Raw genomic sequence first — 18,224 nt, 5'->3', positions numbered from 1 at the left:
GACCAGTTAACAAGGACTAAGCTAACAGTTTGCAGATGCAAGATAGCTGCTGAACTAAGAATAAACAGAAGGAGGATGCCAGGAGCCACGAGAGGGCAGGAAGATGACTGCCAGGTATTAACAGGCACAGCGGTGCTGCTCAAACTCCATCCAGCTGGTGGGTATCGTTTCAGAGAACAGTGAGGACTGAAGCGTTTTAATGCAGCAGTCTGCAAGATCAATGCACATATACATACATCTTTAAAAGGCAAAAGTGCAAAGCCACACATGCTTGAGTTCTCCAGCCAGGTAAGTATTGCTGAGCGCTGTTTTAGATAGGGAGGCCAAACAAGTATGTATGCACAAGAGAATTCGGGATAAGAGGGTGGCAGGCAGGGAAAGAGACTCCAAACACAGCTTAAATCAGTACTGGGTTGCGTGGCTTAAGAAGAAACCTCAGAAGTGTGATTCGCATTTCGACGATGGCTGAAATACCACGGCAGTTATAAGCAAGGAATCAGTCTCTTGTTTCTGCATTTACCCGGAATTTCTCTTCTAGCAGTAGCGTTCACCCTGGGTATAAATCCTAGCTAGCCATTTAACTCAAAAATGTTACAGTATCACATATTTAAGATTTCAAATAAAACTAGTACAAATGAAGAAAAAAGTTATATGGTTAACACCATGGATTTTAAACAGTGGAGGAAAAAAATCAACACTAGAAATAAAACTTTCAAATGCAGTAAAATAATTTAAGCCTTAGAGATTAAGTTCTCTTAAAACATACTTCCATTCTTTTTGTACTTAATAATCTTCCATGTAGGGAAAAATAAAGTTGCTACCATCCACAGGATAATGAGAAGCAAGTATTAGCTTGGAATATGACTGCATCCTTGAAAAAGAAACCTCTATATTTTGTACCCAGCTGAAACTTAGCCTCTTTTCTGCATGTCTGCCAAAATAACCCTCTGAAAAACAACCACTCTCACTTTGTTTCACGGGGGAACCTTGAACCTATTGCTCCATCACAAAAGAGTGGAAAAGCTTCAAGAAGAGATGCAGACCAGCTCTCAGATGTGTAGCTAGGGTGAGGACAAAAGAGAGCTTGGGTGAAAAACACAGGAAGGAGACCACAGTATTCTTTTTGCCACACAGTTCCTATGTATGTACAAATGAACATGGAGGAAAGGCCGCTGCTTCCCATCTCACTATCGTTCTTTACTGTCACCTGAAGCATAGCATCTCCCGCTTTCTTCTCTCCATCTGAGTGTACTTTAAGGTCAGTGCAGAAACCTTACTTGTTCTACAAAACCTAAGAGAAAGCACCCTTTAAAAAAATAGATTCTTTTCAGTTTTGCCCAAATATGCCTAGCCATCGTCTTAATCAGTTTTTCTTGTATTTCCTATTCTCTTCTCCTCCTAAATCCTTTCCACTTATTTACATTTCAGTAACACATCTTTGGTCAGGCAGCATCTTTCCATTCAGTTGCAGTATGTCCAACCCTGAAAAACCGTGCGGTTTGGGAAACGGAAGTTGGTGATGGCATCAAGGATTTCCTGAGGATAATTCGTCGCCCAATGAACCTTGATTCTGGCACTGGTTTCCAAAAACCATCCTTAATGAATCATAAGTACAGGGGAATTGGACCCGGCTATCAGAGCAAAATCTTGTGACCACTAGGATATGCTGGAAAAGCAGACAGGAGGAAAAAAAGGGAACAAATCATCACTGCCTCTGCTTATGTACCATTTCTAAGGCATCTTTTTCAGCCATCCTTGTCTCTCAACCCACACAGCTTGAAAGAGGAATCAGCCTGGAGCTGAATGCAGGGTGTATGAGAGTACAGAGAAGACAGTGTGCAACATCCACTATCCCATGCACTTCCCTCTCCTCCCACAGTTTACTTTAAGCACTAATAATAAATGTTACTGCCTACAATATTGCCATAATTGTGATATTCACGTTAACCTCTTCTAACTCCATTTGCATCAACTTTTACAAAATGCTTCTTTGAAGTGCAAAGATTACCTGTTTAATACATATTTTATCTGTGGGCTTAGCACAATTAACAAATTTATCAACAAAGAAAATGAGTTATACTCAAGTAAATGGAGAAGAAAATCAAACAGGAGATTTCAAGCTACTTTCATCAACAAATGGCAGAGCGACACTATGCAAAAGCCATATGATTACACGTAAAGCGCTTCTGTTTTCCCCATTGTAGACTAGACTAACCTGATGTTTTTGCAAGATTAAGTTCTAACATGACTGGCATGCTTTAATTCTATATTCAGATAACCCGACAATTTGGGATTTTTAAAGTTTTAAATTCAAAACACAATTTTCATTTAAATCTTTCACTCTTGTAGTCTATGCTAAAGTACTGGCATACAGCCAACATGACTATTTTCTTCACATGGCACTAAACACAGCAAACCAAACAAAATAAAGACCTTCTGCCAAAAAAACAGCAGCATTTCTGACATCCATCCTTACTGAATTTGAGTCTTCACTCCAGTACCGAAAGCAGCCAGAAGACACCAGCTAAGGCTCACACCTGTCCTTCGCAGCTGACAGGGTAGTGCAGTGCACATGGAATATGAACCTCAGACCTCCCGTGTGCCTTCTTTGACCTCCAACTCCCAATCCCAACATACCTGAACACACGTTCCTCTCGCTTCAAGGACGTCTACAACACCTTTTTGCACATACACTTTTCTCTTACGTTTCAGCCTGCCCAACAGTGCATTTCATGGTTTTGCACGTGCTCGCACAGCAACACATTCAGTTTTCACAATAGCTTATTCCATTAAAAATCCCAAACTCTGCTAAACTAAAATAAGGCTGCTTTTGTCAGGGACATGAAAACAATATTAGAATAAGAGAAGAAAACCACATACCATTCAAACCAATAACCATACCTTGATTCGTCGTATGCTAACCACTGCCTCGGATACTCTCTCAACAGCCGCAGGGAAGAAGAGCGTTACTGTCAGTCTTACTGCACCATACAGGGACACGGCAACAAACACCCGACTTGCAGAGATAACATTGCCAAGTAGCACATATGCCATGAAAGTCATGAACACTGTAATTTTGCTTGCCACAAAGAAAGAGGCTAAGTTCAGTCCTCGAAGGTAGGAGCTTTTCATAATCATGGCGATCTCCTTCCTAAAAAAGCAAAATATAAACAATCACATCAATCCCATTACAGTCGCCTTCAGCAATAGGATGAGGGAAACCCACTCAGGATTTTACATTTATACACTTTCTCCTCCCCTTGCAACACCCCAACTCATACGTAAAGAACTGTACTCAAAAATAACTGTAAAGAAAATATTTTATATGGTAAACAACAAAAGAGAATTCAAAGGCTTAGAAATTGAGGGGGGAAACTATTATATTTAATATCTTAGTTACTACAGAAAATCATTATTTTTCAGAGACAGAAAATGAAAATGTTCTTTTCTATCTGCTTTGGTCAAACTAGTGTTTTGAGTTAAAATATGCTTTGACTCTTTCTGGGTTGCATACAAGAGCAAAGAGGAAAAAACGTCTGTATATAGGCAAAGCACCCACAAAATCCTTATTCTTCCAATATCAACATCCAGTAAAGTTCAGTCACAAAACTCTGCAGCTGAAAAAAGAGAGCAACTTCCAAAAGATCAAGACTTCACCCATGGCCCAAGTATCTGCCATTATTCAGCTGCTGATCCTCAAGCTGCATCACAGGATTTGCAGTATTTCCTTTGATCTCAGTCATCCTTCATGATTTGGACACTGCTCCCGGCTTCTTTTGGTCTAGGAATTATGGTTCATAATTCAGAAAATACTGATCTGTGAGGCCAATTGTTCTGCCAGTCATTACCCAAGCTAAATAGTGACTGGAGTACTGCACCGACACATAAGTCTCCCTCCAGCAACTGAAAAGTTGCTGATGTGTATGTTCGCAATTTCCACTTCAGTTAAATTTCAGTCTCTACTTCTAAATGATTCATCAAGTCCAATCCTCAAAATGTTACTACACGTGTTAAATCCACAATGTGGATGCCATGAGGCTTAACTTCTTATTAAAATAATATTTTTTCTTTATCAAGAGAGCTATAACAACTTACTCCTTCCCCATATAATCTAATTTAATCTTCTTGAAATAATATAAGTATAAAACCTTGAAACAATTCCTAATTTCTCTTCCCAAATATTCTGGCAATTCTCAGGGAAAATAATGATCATTTTGATTACCTTTCACTTGGAACTATATTCTAAGATAAAAAACTCGAGTGATGATTCTACAATTTGAAGTAAATTAAGTGTTCCCTTAACGGAGAGAAAGATGCAAGATGTGCTACTGGAAAACTAGTTGAGCAACTTTCCCACTGTACTTGCCAAATTGGCCAAATACAGATTTTCAAAGAGTTTCAAAGACTTATTTTTTCAGCTTAAGGGCTCACAATCTCTGATCTCTGCTCCAGAGTACAGTGAAAGAACATTTGTACGTAAACTATTTGAATTGGGTCTAATTCAATTACTTCTACAATCCTGGATGAAACTCTTTTCCCACCCTCTAATAATCCTTAATAATCCTCTCACTATCTGTGGATAATCAGCAAGTTCTTTGTGTTACTCTCCATAAATATCAGATAAATTACAGCCTACCCGCAGGCTGTATATAATATACTACACTGTCTTAAGGCATGGAGTTATAGCAAGAGAACCCAATACAGGCAGCCACAGGAAAAAAGAGCAACGAAGGAGTTCTTATGTCGTCTTAGCAGCTGTCAAGGGCCAACTGTGGAAATACTGGGCAATAAATCACCTGGCTGAATTTAAAACTTTTAACCACAGTTTTTCACAGCGCAGTTAAAGAAAGAGGGCTCAAGATGTGTTTTGGAAGAGCTTATTTCTCTCCATCATTAAAAAGGAAGCCTCTAATCCTAATGAGGTGTTGAATGTGGAAATCTAAAGTTTAGTGATGTGAATACGACCATTGAGGAAGCTTTCGGTAAAGAAATACCCTCTCTGGCTCCCAGCAAGAGAGCAAAGCTTTCAACCAATCAAGAACTTTCAATCAGCACAGGATCCTATAATCTGAAGGAGGAAAGGATTACACGCCTGGGAACAAACATCTCAGTGAACATTAATAAGTTTGCAAGCCTGCACATGGATGTAAAGAAAAAAAATCCTTTAAAAAAAAAAAAAGGAATTCCAAATAAAACAAATTAAAAAAAAAATAATCAGAGAATCTACAGCAGGATAACAACCTTCTACTCATATGCCAGAGACGGACATAACACAAAATTTAAATGATGAGAAATATGCACCTGAATTCCTACAGTTACCCTGCAGCACTGAATGCTCTTAAACTGTCAAGTAAAAGCGCAAATATTGATTGACAATTGAATTTATGAATAAGTTTTAATCAGGTGCTGACAGACCTCTGAAACGAAATGTCTTCGGATATCAAACTCAGCTGGCCTGGCCAGTTGAACAACTAGAGAATTTCTGAGCTGCTGTCTTTCTCTCCTCCCACCTTCCCAGATGGCTTGAGCAATACTTCAAATTGCAGAAAGGGAAGCAGAATACTACCTGAGGATGCTATCATTTAGGACAGAAAGCCAGATTCCACACATTTCTCGGAAAGGAAATGCCTGTTTACTGGTTCCTTGCTATTAGTTTACAGAACCGTGAAGATGAAATTGTTCAATTACAACTACTACAGTTTACTAGTTGCTGTTTTTAAACACAACCATAAAAGGAAGCATACCCACCCACCCACCCCACCCACCCCGATTTTATAAATATCAAAGGAGGTGGGTTTTGTTCTGTTTTTCTGTTTCTTAGGATATATTTTCATTCCTTGACTCTTGCTATGGAGTTTAAAAAAAAAAAAGGCCAAAGAAGTTCAAGCAAACTGCACTTTAAAGCACAAAATAACGCACTTATTGACACCTAAAATAATGGAAACAGATATAGACCATATATCAAGCTGTATATTTCCAGGATTACCTTCTTAAACCATTCACAAGTTCCGCAAATGATTTTTCCCAAGCATACATCTTTATTATCTTCATACCACCTATGACTTCATTCATGGTCCTTATCCTGAGATCTGTTAAGGCGGCTGTCTTGCTTCTGTAAATAGCACAAAGTAGAAATGATCAGATTCTCAAAGGAAGAGAGACTATTTACAATCACATAACACGCTCATATTAATGAATGTTTTACTTTTACTTGTGAAGAGGATTCATATAATTGCAATTGCATTGAACGGTCTTCCTAAAACAGGATCTTAAAGTTGACAACTTAGTAGACAGACTTGGTACGTATGTATTCCTGGTATTCCCTATTCTCAGAGAACTGGGAGTTAATTCAGTGTTCAGAATTATATGTCAGCTTGCGCCAACACATGGTATTCCTTAGAGACCATAAAATAAAGGACAAATTAGATTCTGAACTAAAGAAAAAAAACCAGAAAGTTACTTTTAAAAATGGGTTTGAAATGCCAAAATAAGAACCCTTCTCATAAGGCTCTTTTGATGATGTTAAAGAAACTGACAAGTAAAGATTCCTTAAAGAGTACATAAGCTATAATTTAGGAGACCTAATCTAGATATGCTTTTGTTCAATAAATATTATTTAAGCATTAATTGTAATAAAACCTAAAGTAAATATATCTATTTTATTCCCACATTATGTTTGTACTGATGAACAAACTGGAGGATATATATCATTAAATAACAATCACAGTTTTAATTAGGAAAAAAACATTTAAAGCCATTTAATGAATGCATAAACCATGCTAATAAAGCCTATTAGGATTCTGAATTCATTCATGTAGACAAACATGCTTTGCACATAGTGAGCTACTGTAGGCCTTATTTTGATAAAACATACCTTTTCCTGCTAAATTACTTATTTTTGTGTACATCAATGAAAATTAAGATTCAGAGATCGTATTAAAAAAAAACCAAGACAACCTCTTGGCGGGGGGGAGAGCTCTTTAGAAGGGGTGGCTGGGTTTTGTCAGCTTAACCTGCCCCCTTTAAGATTTCTCTGATGCTGTGGAAGAAATAGCTATGTTTAAAAGCACTTATGTAGAAAGAATTTCGGGCTCCTGCATCATTTAAAAAAAAAATTCTCAGCACCAGTGTTCCATAAATGTTGGGATGACTGAAGCAGGGTATTAAGAAATATTTATAAAAAAAAAAAAAAAACGACAAAAGAAATGTAGGAACTTTGCCCAATACAATCAAGACTTCTTATTAAGACTGAGGAAGATAGTTTAGCCTGAACCAACCGTACTGACACGGAACAAGATTATCTTTGCTAAGTCCTCTTTTCCTTTTTCAAAAAGAAAGAGTGAAAGAAAAACAGTTCCTCAAAGAATGTGAGAGCTCATCCTTTCTTCCACACACACCCCTCACCACTTCAAAAGGCAAAATTTAGTCTGTGTTGTTCAAGTCTCTGCAGCAGCAAACAACAATTCTTGCCTGCAATCGTTTGAAACAATCACCTGTCAGACCTAACTTTTAGGGTTGGTCTCCAGATAAACAGAAGGTTGAAGATGATTCAAAATTAATAAAGTTAATGGAGGTTTCTTTTTTAATTGGTGTGAATCAAAAAGGCTATACTTCTCATAAACCAATTTTTCAGTTTTCCTGCTGAGATGTTATCATAGTAACCATCCTCTTTCCAATTGCTTTAAAACGTTCAGGTGGGTGAGGGTGTATTTTTCTTCATTTTTAAGTTACACTCCTCTACATTGTGAAACGCGTATTTTGTACATACATACCAGAAGCCACAGCCTCAGAGATATTATATAATGATTGAAAGTAGACAGATTTCCAGTATACCAACGGCAATTTACAGCAGAAGTCATGTCCCCAGTTTTAAAAATATTAAGTTCAGAGTACATGCAAATCAGGATGACTGGGAAACACATGCTCACACAGCATGCTTAAGAGCACAATAGGAAAAGACCTGAAAATTCTTCAAATGTCTGAGAAGTCCCCTCTATGATGCTAATAACCACGCTAAATTAAGCTAGCTGCAGAATTCCTTTTTGTTTTCATGAGGCATATTTGGTGGGTTTTAATCATGTCTGACACAACAGTTTCACATAGTTTTTCTCTTAAAGAAAATTAAAAGGGCTTTAAGTGAGAATATTACAGTGGCATGGCTAAGCAGTGAAAGCGTTGAGCTCTTGTGAATAAATATACATAAAACGGTCTTCAGTCCAATAAATGAACTATTTCTCAAATAAGATATTATGTCATGTGTATTTCGTAAAACTTCTCATACTTGTGCAGGTAAAAGTAATACCGCGTAATACAGTGTATACCATTTCATAGCATATTGAGTCCATTTCTGCTAACTCCTACATCACTGAAACTATTGCCTGCATCATAAACTGGTGCGCGTGTGTGTTTGCAACACTGGGTCATAAGTACAATGTTGAATAATAGCACAAATTAGCTGCCACACTGAGCGTGCCTGGGTTTTAGCAAAAGCTTTAATCCTTAAATTACTTCTTCATAGGCTGATTTCCTTCAATCCATGCAGATTCCCAGCAATTGCCGTGTGAACACACTCATCATCACAGAGCTGGAATCCATTTCAGTTTTTCCATTAACTCCTGTTCACTGCACATTTCTATTCACAAATACAAAGATCTGTGCACACTTAGACAAGCAAAAGCTTTTCTGCTTAACAAACTTTTTCCCTTGCACTGCATCCAAACAAGTGGCTGTTAATGAATGGGGGAAAAACCCAAACAACATTACATTGCCACTAGTTAACTTTTAAAATACATACCTTCAAGAAGAGATTTTTGTCACCTTGTTGTCTGACCCTGGACAAGTCCCTTAATCTCTTTGTGCCTCAGTTTCCCATCTGTAAAATGGGGATAATAATGCTTACCACCATGGATAAGGCACTAGTTAAGTGCTAAGTATTTTAACTATTGACTCAAAGCTCAAAACCTCAAAAATGTGAAACTCAGAAAACCCAACAGTGAAGTAGCTTGATGCTTATGCATGCATATTATACATGCAGTGAAAATGCATGTGTAAGAATATATTGGAACTATTCTACAAACAGGTTTTATCACAAAAAAAAACCCTAAGCATTTGACAGAGAATGTGGAATGATTCATTATTTGAGAAATAGCACATGAGCATAATAACTGAAGACTATCACAGTGGTTACAAATAGAAGGAAGTCTACGACTTGGTCTCATTTTGTTATTCTCAGCTCTCTCTTCATACCTAGCCATGCAACGGCAATGCCAGTCTCAATAACTCTTAAAAACTTGCCTTAAAATACAACTTGAAAACAACAGTAACTCACTGAAAAAAGTTTTACTTATCCAAAGAGTCAGAAGGAACCCATTCAACCTGAATACAAATGCAACAGATGCACAAGGCTACTAAGCATATGCATACACAGTAAAGGAACACAAAAATATTCCCATTTAGATACAAAAGCCATTTATAAACTCATGATGTAAGTAGAGCATGATTAATTACACAAGAAAAAGAAAGTTAGGAAGTGAGAACATTGAAGATAATTCAATATTCCCACTTGAGACAAGTCTCTTTTTTAGGATGAAGTCACAGAAAACCAAAATTAAATTTGATAAGGGAAAATTACTGCAAACTCACTTCATATGTCCACAGCCTAGAACCTTACAGCTAGAAACCTCATAGCTGGCATCAAAACCACCTTCACAATTTTTTTCTTCCTTGCTCTCTCAGTTCCTTCCCCTTTTTCCTCTCTGCGTCTTTGTCTTGGAGGAGAGAGAGCAAGATCTTTGAACACGAAACCTTCAGAGCTTTCTGCTGTAACCCATGTACCACCCCAGTAAGTGAAACTTACAGCAGGACTGACAGTATTGCCTTTGTAGTAACCACCCCCTGAGCATCAGTGCAGGAAGGCAAAGCTCAAGGAGTTACACAATTCTATGCCAAGATCTAGAGCAAGGTAGCTACAGATGTAGCCCAACTCTCTCAATATACTGAAGAGTTAACGAGTAGCACATGTTTTCAGCACGTCTGGAAGACAAACCACTTGAAGTTCCTAAATAGGAATTCACAAATCTCACATTAGCAACTATGAACAACATTGGCAAATATAAAAGACAATGCAAAAAACCTCACCAGACAGAAGCTGATCTCAGAGCAATACTCCACCTCTGTCCAGTATGCACATTTTAAAACCCAGGACAGAAAATACCTACAAAACAACATGTGTGACCTTACCTTAGGGAAGAAAAAAGTCTACCAATGCAGGTCTGGATAGGAAGAAGAATAATCAGAACTGCCATTCCTGCAAGACATGATGGGCCTATCTCTATCCAGAGAAGTACTGTTACTGCTACAGCTTGAATTGGTCCAGCCCACAAGAAGTGCAAGAAAATTGTTACCTAGGCAAACAGTTAAGAAACAAAAATTAGCTTTTGGTCTTTGCAAAAAATCCTAATAACACAAAGTTCAGGAAGCACGTGTGCTTGCTGCAGGTACTGAGACATTCAGTGAGAATTCTGCACCAGATTCAGAGACCTAAATGTACACAGAGGTGCCTAACCTCCAGAAAGTAATCAAATTATCACACTGATTTTGTTTTATCTTCATGCATCAACATTTCTCTGAGCTTTGGAAAACAGCAGGAAAATATTTAAGGGGGGAGAGGGGGGTATGTTTTCCTCCCATGTTTTAAGAGAATATTTCTATTCCTATGATGTTCAAGAAACAACTAGAAGAAAAGTTCATAAGAAAAACTTAATAATCACTTGTACAAAAACTTCTTAACTCAAACCCCACAATTTCTTCAGCCCCTCAGAAAGATCTGTAATACTTCTTACCTGATCAAATTTGTTCACATCATTTGACAGAAGATTTACTATTTGACCAGTGGTAGTTTTTGCCATAGCTACGTTACTGAGACGGAGTGCCTAAAAAAGTCAGAACAGCCTCAAATTGTCACAGCTCATACAGCACAGTACACCTATACACAGAAGACTCAATACGCAAACACAATACTGGGGCAAAAGCTGAAGCCACATCTCGGCTTTTGCCTGAGATCATCTGGGCACATTTCAAGAACCTTAGTCAACATATGGGTTAGGTTAAATATTCTGAAGAAAGTCCTGAAGAAGAGCCTATAAAAAAAAAAAAAAAGTCTAGGGAAGAACTGCAAGAACAAAAGTGCCATTATTATCTTCATGCCATCTGAAGTGATTAAAAATGGGAAAATACCAACGTAGCAAGTTATTAAAACTAAACAAAAGAGCCTGAAACTTCTCATTTGCATTGCTTTCCCCCACATTGTGAGCATCTGTTCAAAACAAGAACAAAAAACTCCACCTGAAGACCAAATTTAAATCAGGACAACATTTAGCCAATTGAAAGAATTCTGTTTTGAATGAGATTCTTGACAGAAGACAAAAAACCCAAGTTATTCATTTTACACTATCAGTTCTTGCTAACACTGCAAACTGTGCTTTCAATCTTTGCAAATAAGAGTTAATATCCCTTTACAAATATTTCCCTTGTTAATATCTCTTATAAAACCATAAGATTTCTGAATTAGATTAAAAGTTTAGCACATGCTATGAAAAGCAACAAGAGTAAATATCAAATATTTTTATAGTTTAATATATAAGTTTATCAGTAGAAAATAGAATGTGATTATACAAAGACCCCTCCAAAAACTCACATCTGGAAACACACAGTCTGAACATTACTGCAAAAATCCAAACTGAAAGAGCTCAAAGATGCAAAGCACAGACCCCACTTCCTTCTACACCTGCTATAAAGAAAACACAGTTCTGCAGCACAAGTAAAAATACACAAAACATGTTACACATTTTCCTGTAACAGGAATAGATCACTCCTCAAAAACAGTTCACATTTTTAGGTGGTGCACATCTACTTCTCCCTCTCTAAACAGTTATTATTAGGATTCCTTTTTGATCGATAACCTAACTTGAAAACACTAATTGTTTCAAAAACATTGTTCCAGTATTTTAAATCAGGTGCAAGAACATCAGACATCAAAGTACTATTCAAAGCATCATTCAAACGGTGTCTTACATTCATTGCACCTCACTGTCGGGTTACAAAGGTATTAATCCCAGAGAGAATCCCAACCCTCATTTCATTGAAACCAGCTGGCAGACACATTTAAAACTCTGCTAAGAAATTCCTCTGATATTCCAATAATAAATCTAGGATACTGGGTATATGAGAGACGAGATTTCATTATTTGAGAAAAATCATTGCTTCGTTCCCTGTCTTAAGCCATTTGCCTCTTATACATCTGAAATCCCCCGCGAAGCTGCCTGCAGGTAATGCAGCCACAGCACATCCACATTTCTATCATGTTACTCCACACCACAGATCAAGGTTGATAAGCTCCTAGAGAAGCTGTTAGATATCTACAGGCCATAACAATGGGAGTTCAAGTAACGTGTGTTTGAAGAAGTTGCCCACCAACTGTGGGTGTGTTTACAGTACCTACTGCTACTTACTCCTTTACAACGCAGATACATATCTGCTATTTGAGGTCCACCTGTCACCCAGGAGAACACTGCACTGGTGTCTTGCTAGTGACCCACGGCCTGGGTCTGTCTCAGCCCCACCACCTGAGTCACCTTTCTGACCTCTTCCTAGCTATTTCAGACACAAGCAGCAAAAGCAGCTTCAAAACGTCCTAGCCCAGTTCATTTTGACCAAGACAGTCTCAGGAGGAACCATGCAAGCATCAGAGCCAAAAGGAAGGTGCTCGTCTGTGTCTTCTCAGGGAAGACACAGCCGCTTCCAACATCAGTGGCAATGAAACTTTAGTCTCTTCTTCCCTTCCTGCTTTAAAACTACTTTTGAAGTAGCCTGTTTTTTGATTTTTGTATTATTTTTTAAGTGAAATAAGCCTTACATTTTCCTGGCTGAACAGACCTGTCTAGACTGCAAATTATACAGAAGGAAATGGAAACATTGGACACAAAACAGCAGTTTTACTTATATAACCAGTTTCTACCGAAGAGTCCCATTTTGGTAGTTTTCCTTGCTACTACATCCGAAACACAGCACCACACGAGCTGCTATGAAAAAAATTAACTCTATCCCAGCCAAATCCAGTAAACTGTGGCTTTAAATACTGCTTTGACTGTAACAGTTATAAATTCACTCCAAAGGTAAGAAATACCACTGAAGATTATCTGGAGCCACACACCTTTTTGAAAAGCAACTGTAGTTTGAATTTACATTTTGTTTCGTATTTGCCAATGATGTTTATTTTCAGGACAAAGAACTGCTTGATTTTCTGTCTATAAATTCTCCATACAGATTTATTTCCCAGCAAGCACCCTTTCTCAAGGAAAATAGGTTTTAATTACATGAACTAATGAGTAGTTTGTATGCTTGATGTCTCAGGTCAAACTTCTTTTCCCCCCCGATGTAATTGCACTGGCCCAATTTTAATTCTTTAACCATTAGTTGCCTTCTGTACTCCCATCTTAATGTTTTAATCTCTTCCTGCCCCAAATAGTTAATTCAAAAGCACATTAAAAAGGGAGAACTGATCAGAAAAATGAATAATATAACTGTTCAGCCAAATAACTCCTGACACCTTTTTGGTTGCTTTCTGTCTCAACCAACTACTCCACAGCTTAAACTGCTGTAGTGTTCATTCTGAACCTCAAAGAGCTTTTAGAAGTTAAGTCTTAAAAAATAAATAAATAAAATCAGACTCCAATAAGTAGCCTTTGGTTTTAAAACATGAGATTGTGAGTCATGAGACAGATTCCATTTTCATTTTTGTTACAAGCTTCCTGTGTGCAACATTAACACTTCTTACTGATCACAAAACAACTTGGAGTTTGAATACAGGCTTTTTGTAAATGAGATTTTAACTTTCCAGGAAATGAAGAAGAGTCTAAAACTTAAGAATTATGAGCATTTGAAGTTCTTTATTAAGGATGCTCTCTCATCCAACTCACTCATCCTTGCAAATCCAAGTTTTTATTTACTACAGCAATTAATGAACAATGCAAAAGTGCTGGTAAATTAGCATCCAGATTCTTTCAAAAGCATATATGAGGATAAAGAGAAAGTATGACCTATCTATAAGCCTCAGATAATGAAGACAAATTATTAGAAAGGTTTATCAATGTTCTGCTGTGACCTCAGCCTTCACCCCCAGGAGTAAACATTTATGAGATGAGGGGAGATTAATTTTCCATTTAATCACATCTCCAGAAATAAGGGTGCATATTATGAACATTTCTTTTCCAAGCTTCTAAGCTAATATCAACACAGCAACAAACAACATCGCTATATACATATTTCATGAATTTCAAACTGTTATGATAATCAGTTTAGTAAATTAATACCTTAGAGAGATGTTTATGTACAAGAAAGCAGTGTGCCATGTTAGAGCCGAGTTCCCAGAGGATAATTTCCAAGGTATCAGAAGAGGGAGGAGAATAAATATGTGCATGAAAAGCAATCAACACTTACAATGGAGCCATTTTTACTCTCCTCACTTTACTGCTTAGCCCAAAACCTTCGCATGACCTATACCAGTAGTGTAAGTGTTTGCCTTCAGTCGATCATACCTATGTTTAATGGTTAAAATAACATGGAGTTCTTTACATGCTAAAGAAACCTTACAATGCTGATCCTTCAATTAGACTTCTTTGCTGAGGTAAGAACTGGCAGGACACTATTCTAGCAGCACTAAAGCTAGAAAGTTACTGCATTTTCCCCTTCCGGCACCCCCAGCAGGGACTTCGTGCTTGGAAGCGGAGACAGGCTCAATGCTTTGGGTATTGCCAATAGCTTCAGAAGAGGGAATCAGACATTTACAACTGGGTCGCTTGCTCCCCAGAGCACACCAAGGTCAGCATTTCATCCTGGATGTTGCTCAACTCCTTCCTGTAGGTATTATCCATAACTTCTCTTGTTCCACTTTCCATCTGACAGCAGCCTCAGCTCTGCCTGTAGTCGAGGACAGCTTTTTCTTCATCAGGACACATAGACAGCAATAAAACCACAGCTTACTGAACACACATCCCTTCTCACACTTCATTGGCTTTAGTGAAGAACTCCAGTGCTCCCACAGTAAAACTAGTAACTGATGCTAGAAAAAGGCTCTACCCTACCTCTAGGATTCCACTTGGTTCTGAACGGTCTCTCGTCTGCCCACTCCTCTCTTCCCCCCCCCCCCAAGTAGGAGGAATACTGAAGGCACCTGCCTGTGAAGATGACGAGCGTCCATCCCCTCCAGCCTGGGGGGGGGGGGGGGGGGGGGCAGCAGCAATACCGCAGTACCACTGCCTCTCCCTGAACTAACCTGATGGATGCCCCGAGAGAGGGGGCAGCCGCTCTGCCCCGCAGAGGAGGACACCCACTAGCTCTGCAGCACTGCTGGAAGAAAATATAAATAAATCCCAACACTAACCACAACAAAGAGGGGGTGGGGGCATAGGAATTGGACAGTGAAGCAATTCCCAGGCAACTGAGAGTGGTGAAGCAGATGGTGACCGGCAAGCATAACGTGCTCCCCAGGGATGAAATGGCAGGGCTGAGTAACTGCCAGCATCCCCTGGGAGCTCTGCCCCTCTCCCCTGCTGTATGCTGAGAGCATCCCCTGGGAGCTCTGCCCCTCTCCCCTGCTGTACGCTGAGAGCATCCCCTGGGAGCTCTGCCCCTCTCCCCTACTGTATGCTTACGGCCTTTTACCGCTCCAGAACACAAACCTTCCACCAGCAATGTGGGGGGCTCCTCTCCAACAGCACAAAATCAGCAGCTCCTCCTAGGCTTTAGGGCTATTTAATTCACCGCCTTTGCTAGGACTGAAGCTATCACTCAGACACCATATTACCAAAAAGAGAGCAAAAGCACATATATACATCTAAGGTCTGACACACATTAGCATGCATTTCATTTCTACAAATGAGTAACTTTGATGGAATTGCAAGCATGAACATAACAACTGTATTTTTAAACTCTTCGAACGAAATCGCTGTCAAATGCCAAATATACCTGGAAACAGGTTTGCTTACCTTCCGATAAATCATATGACACATAGCTACCCGCAGCTTCATGCCAGCCCGCTGTACATGATAGAAGTATAAGTGGTGCATTATAGCTAGAACAAGCGTGCACACAGACAGAGCAGCTGCGTAGCAATATGCAAAATTCAAAGCTACCTCATCTGAGGGATCATAGTTTTCAAAAAAACTAATAATTTTTCCCAAAAATAGTGGCTGAATTATTTTGAGGGTTTCCTGAAAGAAAAAGAAGGGGGGAAAAGTATTAAAAATTTCCTATCATACCATGCTACCCAAGTTTGTAACCAGGCAAACAAGGGCCAAGTACTGCAAGTCACATCCCACATTATTTTGCCTTTATTGTGCTCTAAAATGTCAAGCCAATTTTTTCAACACATAATCCAAAAGAAATATGTTCCACATTAAAATTTAGCTGAATCTTTAAAAAGAACTCTCTCAATTACCGATAGACTTTGGTGTTATAAAAATTGCATGGATATGTATTACACTTCCATTTTTAAAGATGACAGTGTGTTCTTTACAGCCATTTACAGACAGCAAAAAAAACATTTTTCTATGAGGCACCCCACTCAGATACATAAAATACAGCTAAGTCCTACAAAGCAAGTCAGTAGCTTGTAATGTCTCAAAAATACGGCACTGAAATCTGTTACACATCCATAATCCCAGTTACAATTCAATTTTGCAGTCTCTACGGGGCCGTACCTCTGTTTCACTTTTCTGAGAGAGTACATGAACATTACAGATTCTCTGAACAGCCCAGCATTAAGTCACCAGTATGTATCATGCAATCTAATAGGCCAAGTTTCACATTGCTGTTAGCTAAGTGTGTTGTATGACATTTTACACCACTTACCTCAATCATTGTGAAAATTCCAAAAACTAAATAGGATTTCCAGTAACAAAGAATAATGGCTTTTGTTAAGTGTGGAATTTTTCCTCTCTTTTTGGCTTTTTGCACCTCTTTATCCCAGTACCTGACAAGCAAAATGCAAACATGCTGGAGGACAGAAGTAAAATCACAAGGCAATTACCTGAAATAAAACACTTTCAGGCTTACAGCCAGATTACTTCTATACAACAACAACAAAAAGAATTTAACAGATAGTCATATTTTCTCATCCACATAAGCACACAGTACTTATTATTATAGACCTATTTGCTCTTGTAGAATCACAAACAACTCACCACTGTTGACTACTGTCACCTTTGACATATTTGCAGATGAGGAACCCTTTCTTTCCTTCTTCTCCTCTCAGTTCAGACAGCTACTCACCTCAGTTAGGAGTCTGATCTCCTGACTATGAACTGAACTGAGATGGCATGGAGAGTCTTTAACCTCCTAAAAGCTCTGCACCTCCCCAGACAGGTTGTGATGCACAAGCCGTTCTCATGTCTGGCCCTTTTTTTCCCCCCACCACATGCTTCGATGAGGACAATCAAATATGGCACAAGAGCTGAGGGAACTGTCTGCAGCAGTTTTGTCATTTAACACTCCACACATCTCTCTAAAGGCAAGGATTACAACAGCAGAGTGGCAAAGACCTTTGCGTTACTATGTGTCTGCCCACAAGTAGGACACAATCTGCTCACATTAAAACCAAAGACAATAATAACAAGCATGATTTTAATGAGAAAGTATCAGAACTTAAGCAGACGTAAGCTTAAGCATGCTGTTGTCAGACAGGATACTCTGCCTTGCTTCTGGAAGCTAAATATTTTCTGCCAGACCCTCTGACCTTGCTAGTTTGAGGGCTGAGATGAGTCTAAGGCATGAAAGCCAAATTATTTTGCAACAAAGCACACAAGTTTGAAGCATACAGCATGGATAAGAAAACATTTTTTTTAATTCGTTTTTACCCTCTTTTTTTATTACAAGGATTATAGAGTTAGTGTCTAAATGCTTCAGAATCAGAATTGAAACTGTGTACGAATTCTGTGGATTATTGGCCCAAGCAAAAAGGCTACTTCCTTAGGTGGCTATTTATGAATTATATTCTCTGCTTCTTGGCCAAGTACACTAAAGAATTAAAATACGCTCTTTTTTTTTTGCGTGCTGTATTTTCTGCCATTTCCTGACTCACGGAAAGCGTGTGTTTTTACTGTAAGAATCATTGGAAAGAGTCCATCTTTCTCCACAGCAAACTCCCTGAACTGCTTCAAGACACAACC

General features: G+C 38.6%; 1 protein-coding gene across 2 annotated transcripts in view; it reads right to left on the bottom strand.

Annotated features, from left to right (window-relative positions):
- The window catches only part of ABCC4 (ATP binding cassette subfamily C member 4 (PEL blood group)), a gene marked incomplete at its 5' end in the record, with an annotated part of 152,379 nt that overhangs the window by 119,325 nt on the left and 14,830 nt on the right, over nt 1–18,224 (bottom strand). For both annotated transcript variants that reach the window (XM_082495573.1, XM_082495574.1), the window contains 6 exons: nt 2,902–3,151; nt 5,987–6,112; nt 10,240–10,403; nt 10,842–10,931; nt 16,044–16,268; nt 16,909–17,029. In XM_082495573.1, coding sequence (XP_082351699.1) covers nt 2,902–3,151; nt 5,987–6,112; nt 10,240–10,403; nt 10,842–10,931; nt 16,044–16,268; nt 16,909–17,029 — 976 coding nt within the window. The remainder of the gene's footprint in view (nt 1–2,901; nt 3,152–5,986; nt 6,113–10,239; nt 10,404–10,841; nt 10,932–16,043; nt 16,269–16,908; nt 17,030–18,224) is intronic.

The sequence above is a fragment of the Vanellus vanellus genome (genome assembly GCF_965231255.1).
Source record: "Vanellus vanellus genome assembly, chromosome: 1".
Classification (NCBI taxonomy): domain Eukaryota; kingdom Metazoa; phylum Chordata; class Aves; order Charadriiformes; family Charadriidae; genus Vanellus; species Vanellus vanellus.
The sequence above is the reverse complement of the archived record's forward strand: the minus strand, read 5'-3'. Positions and strand labels throughout refer to the sequence as shown.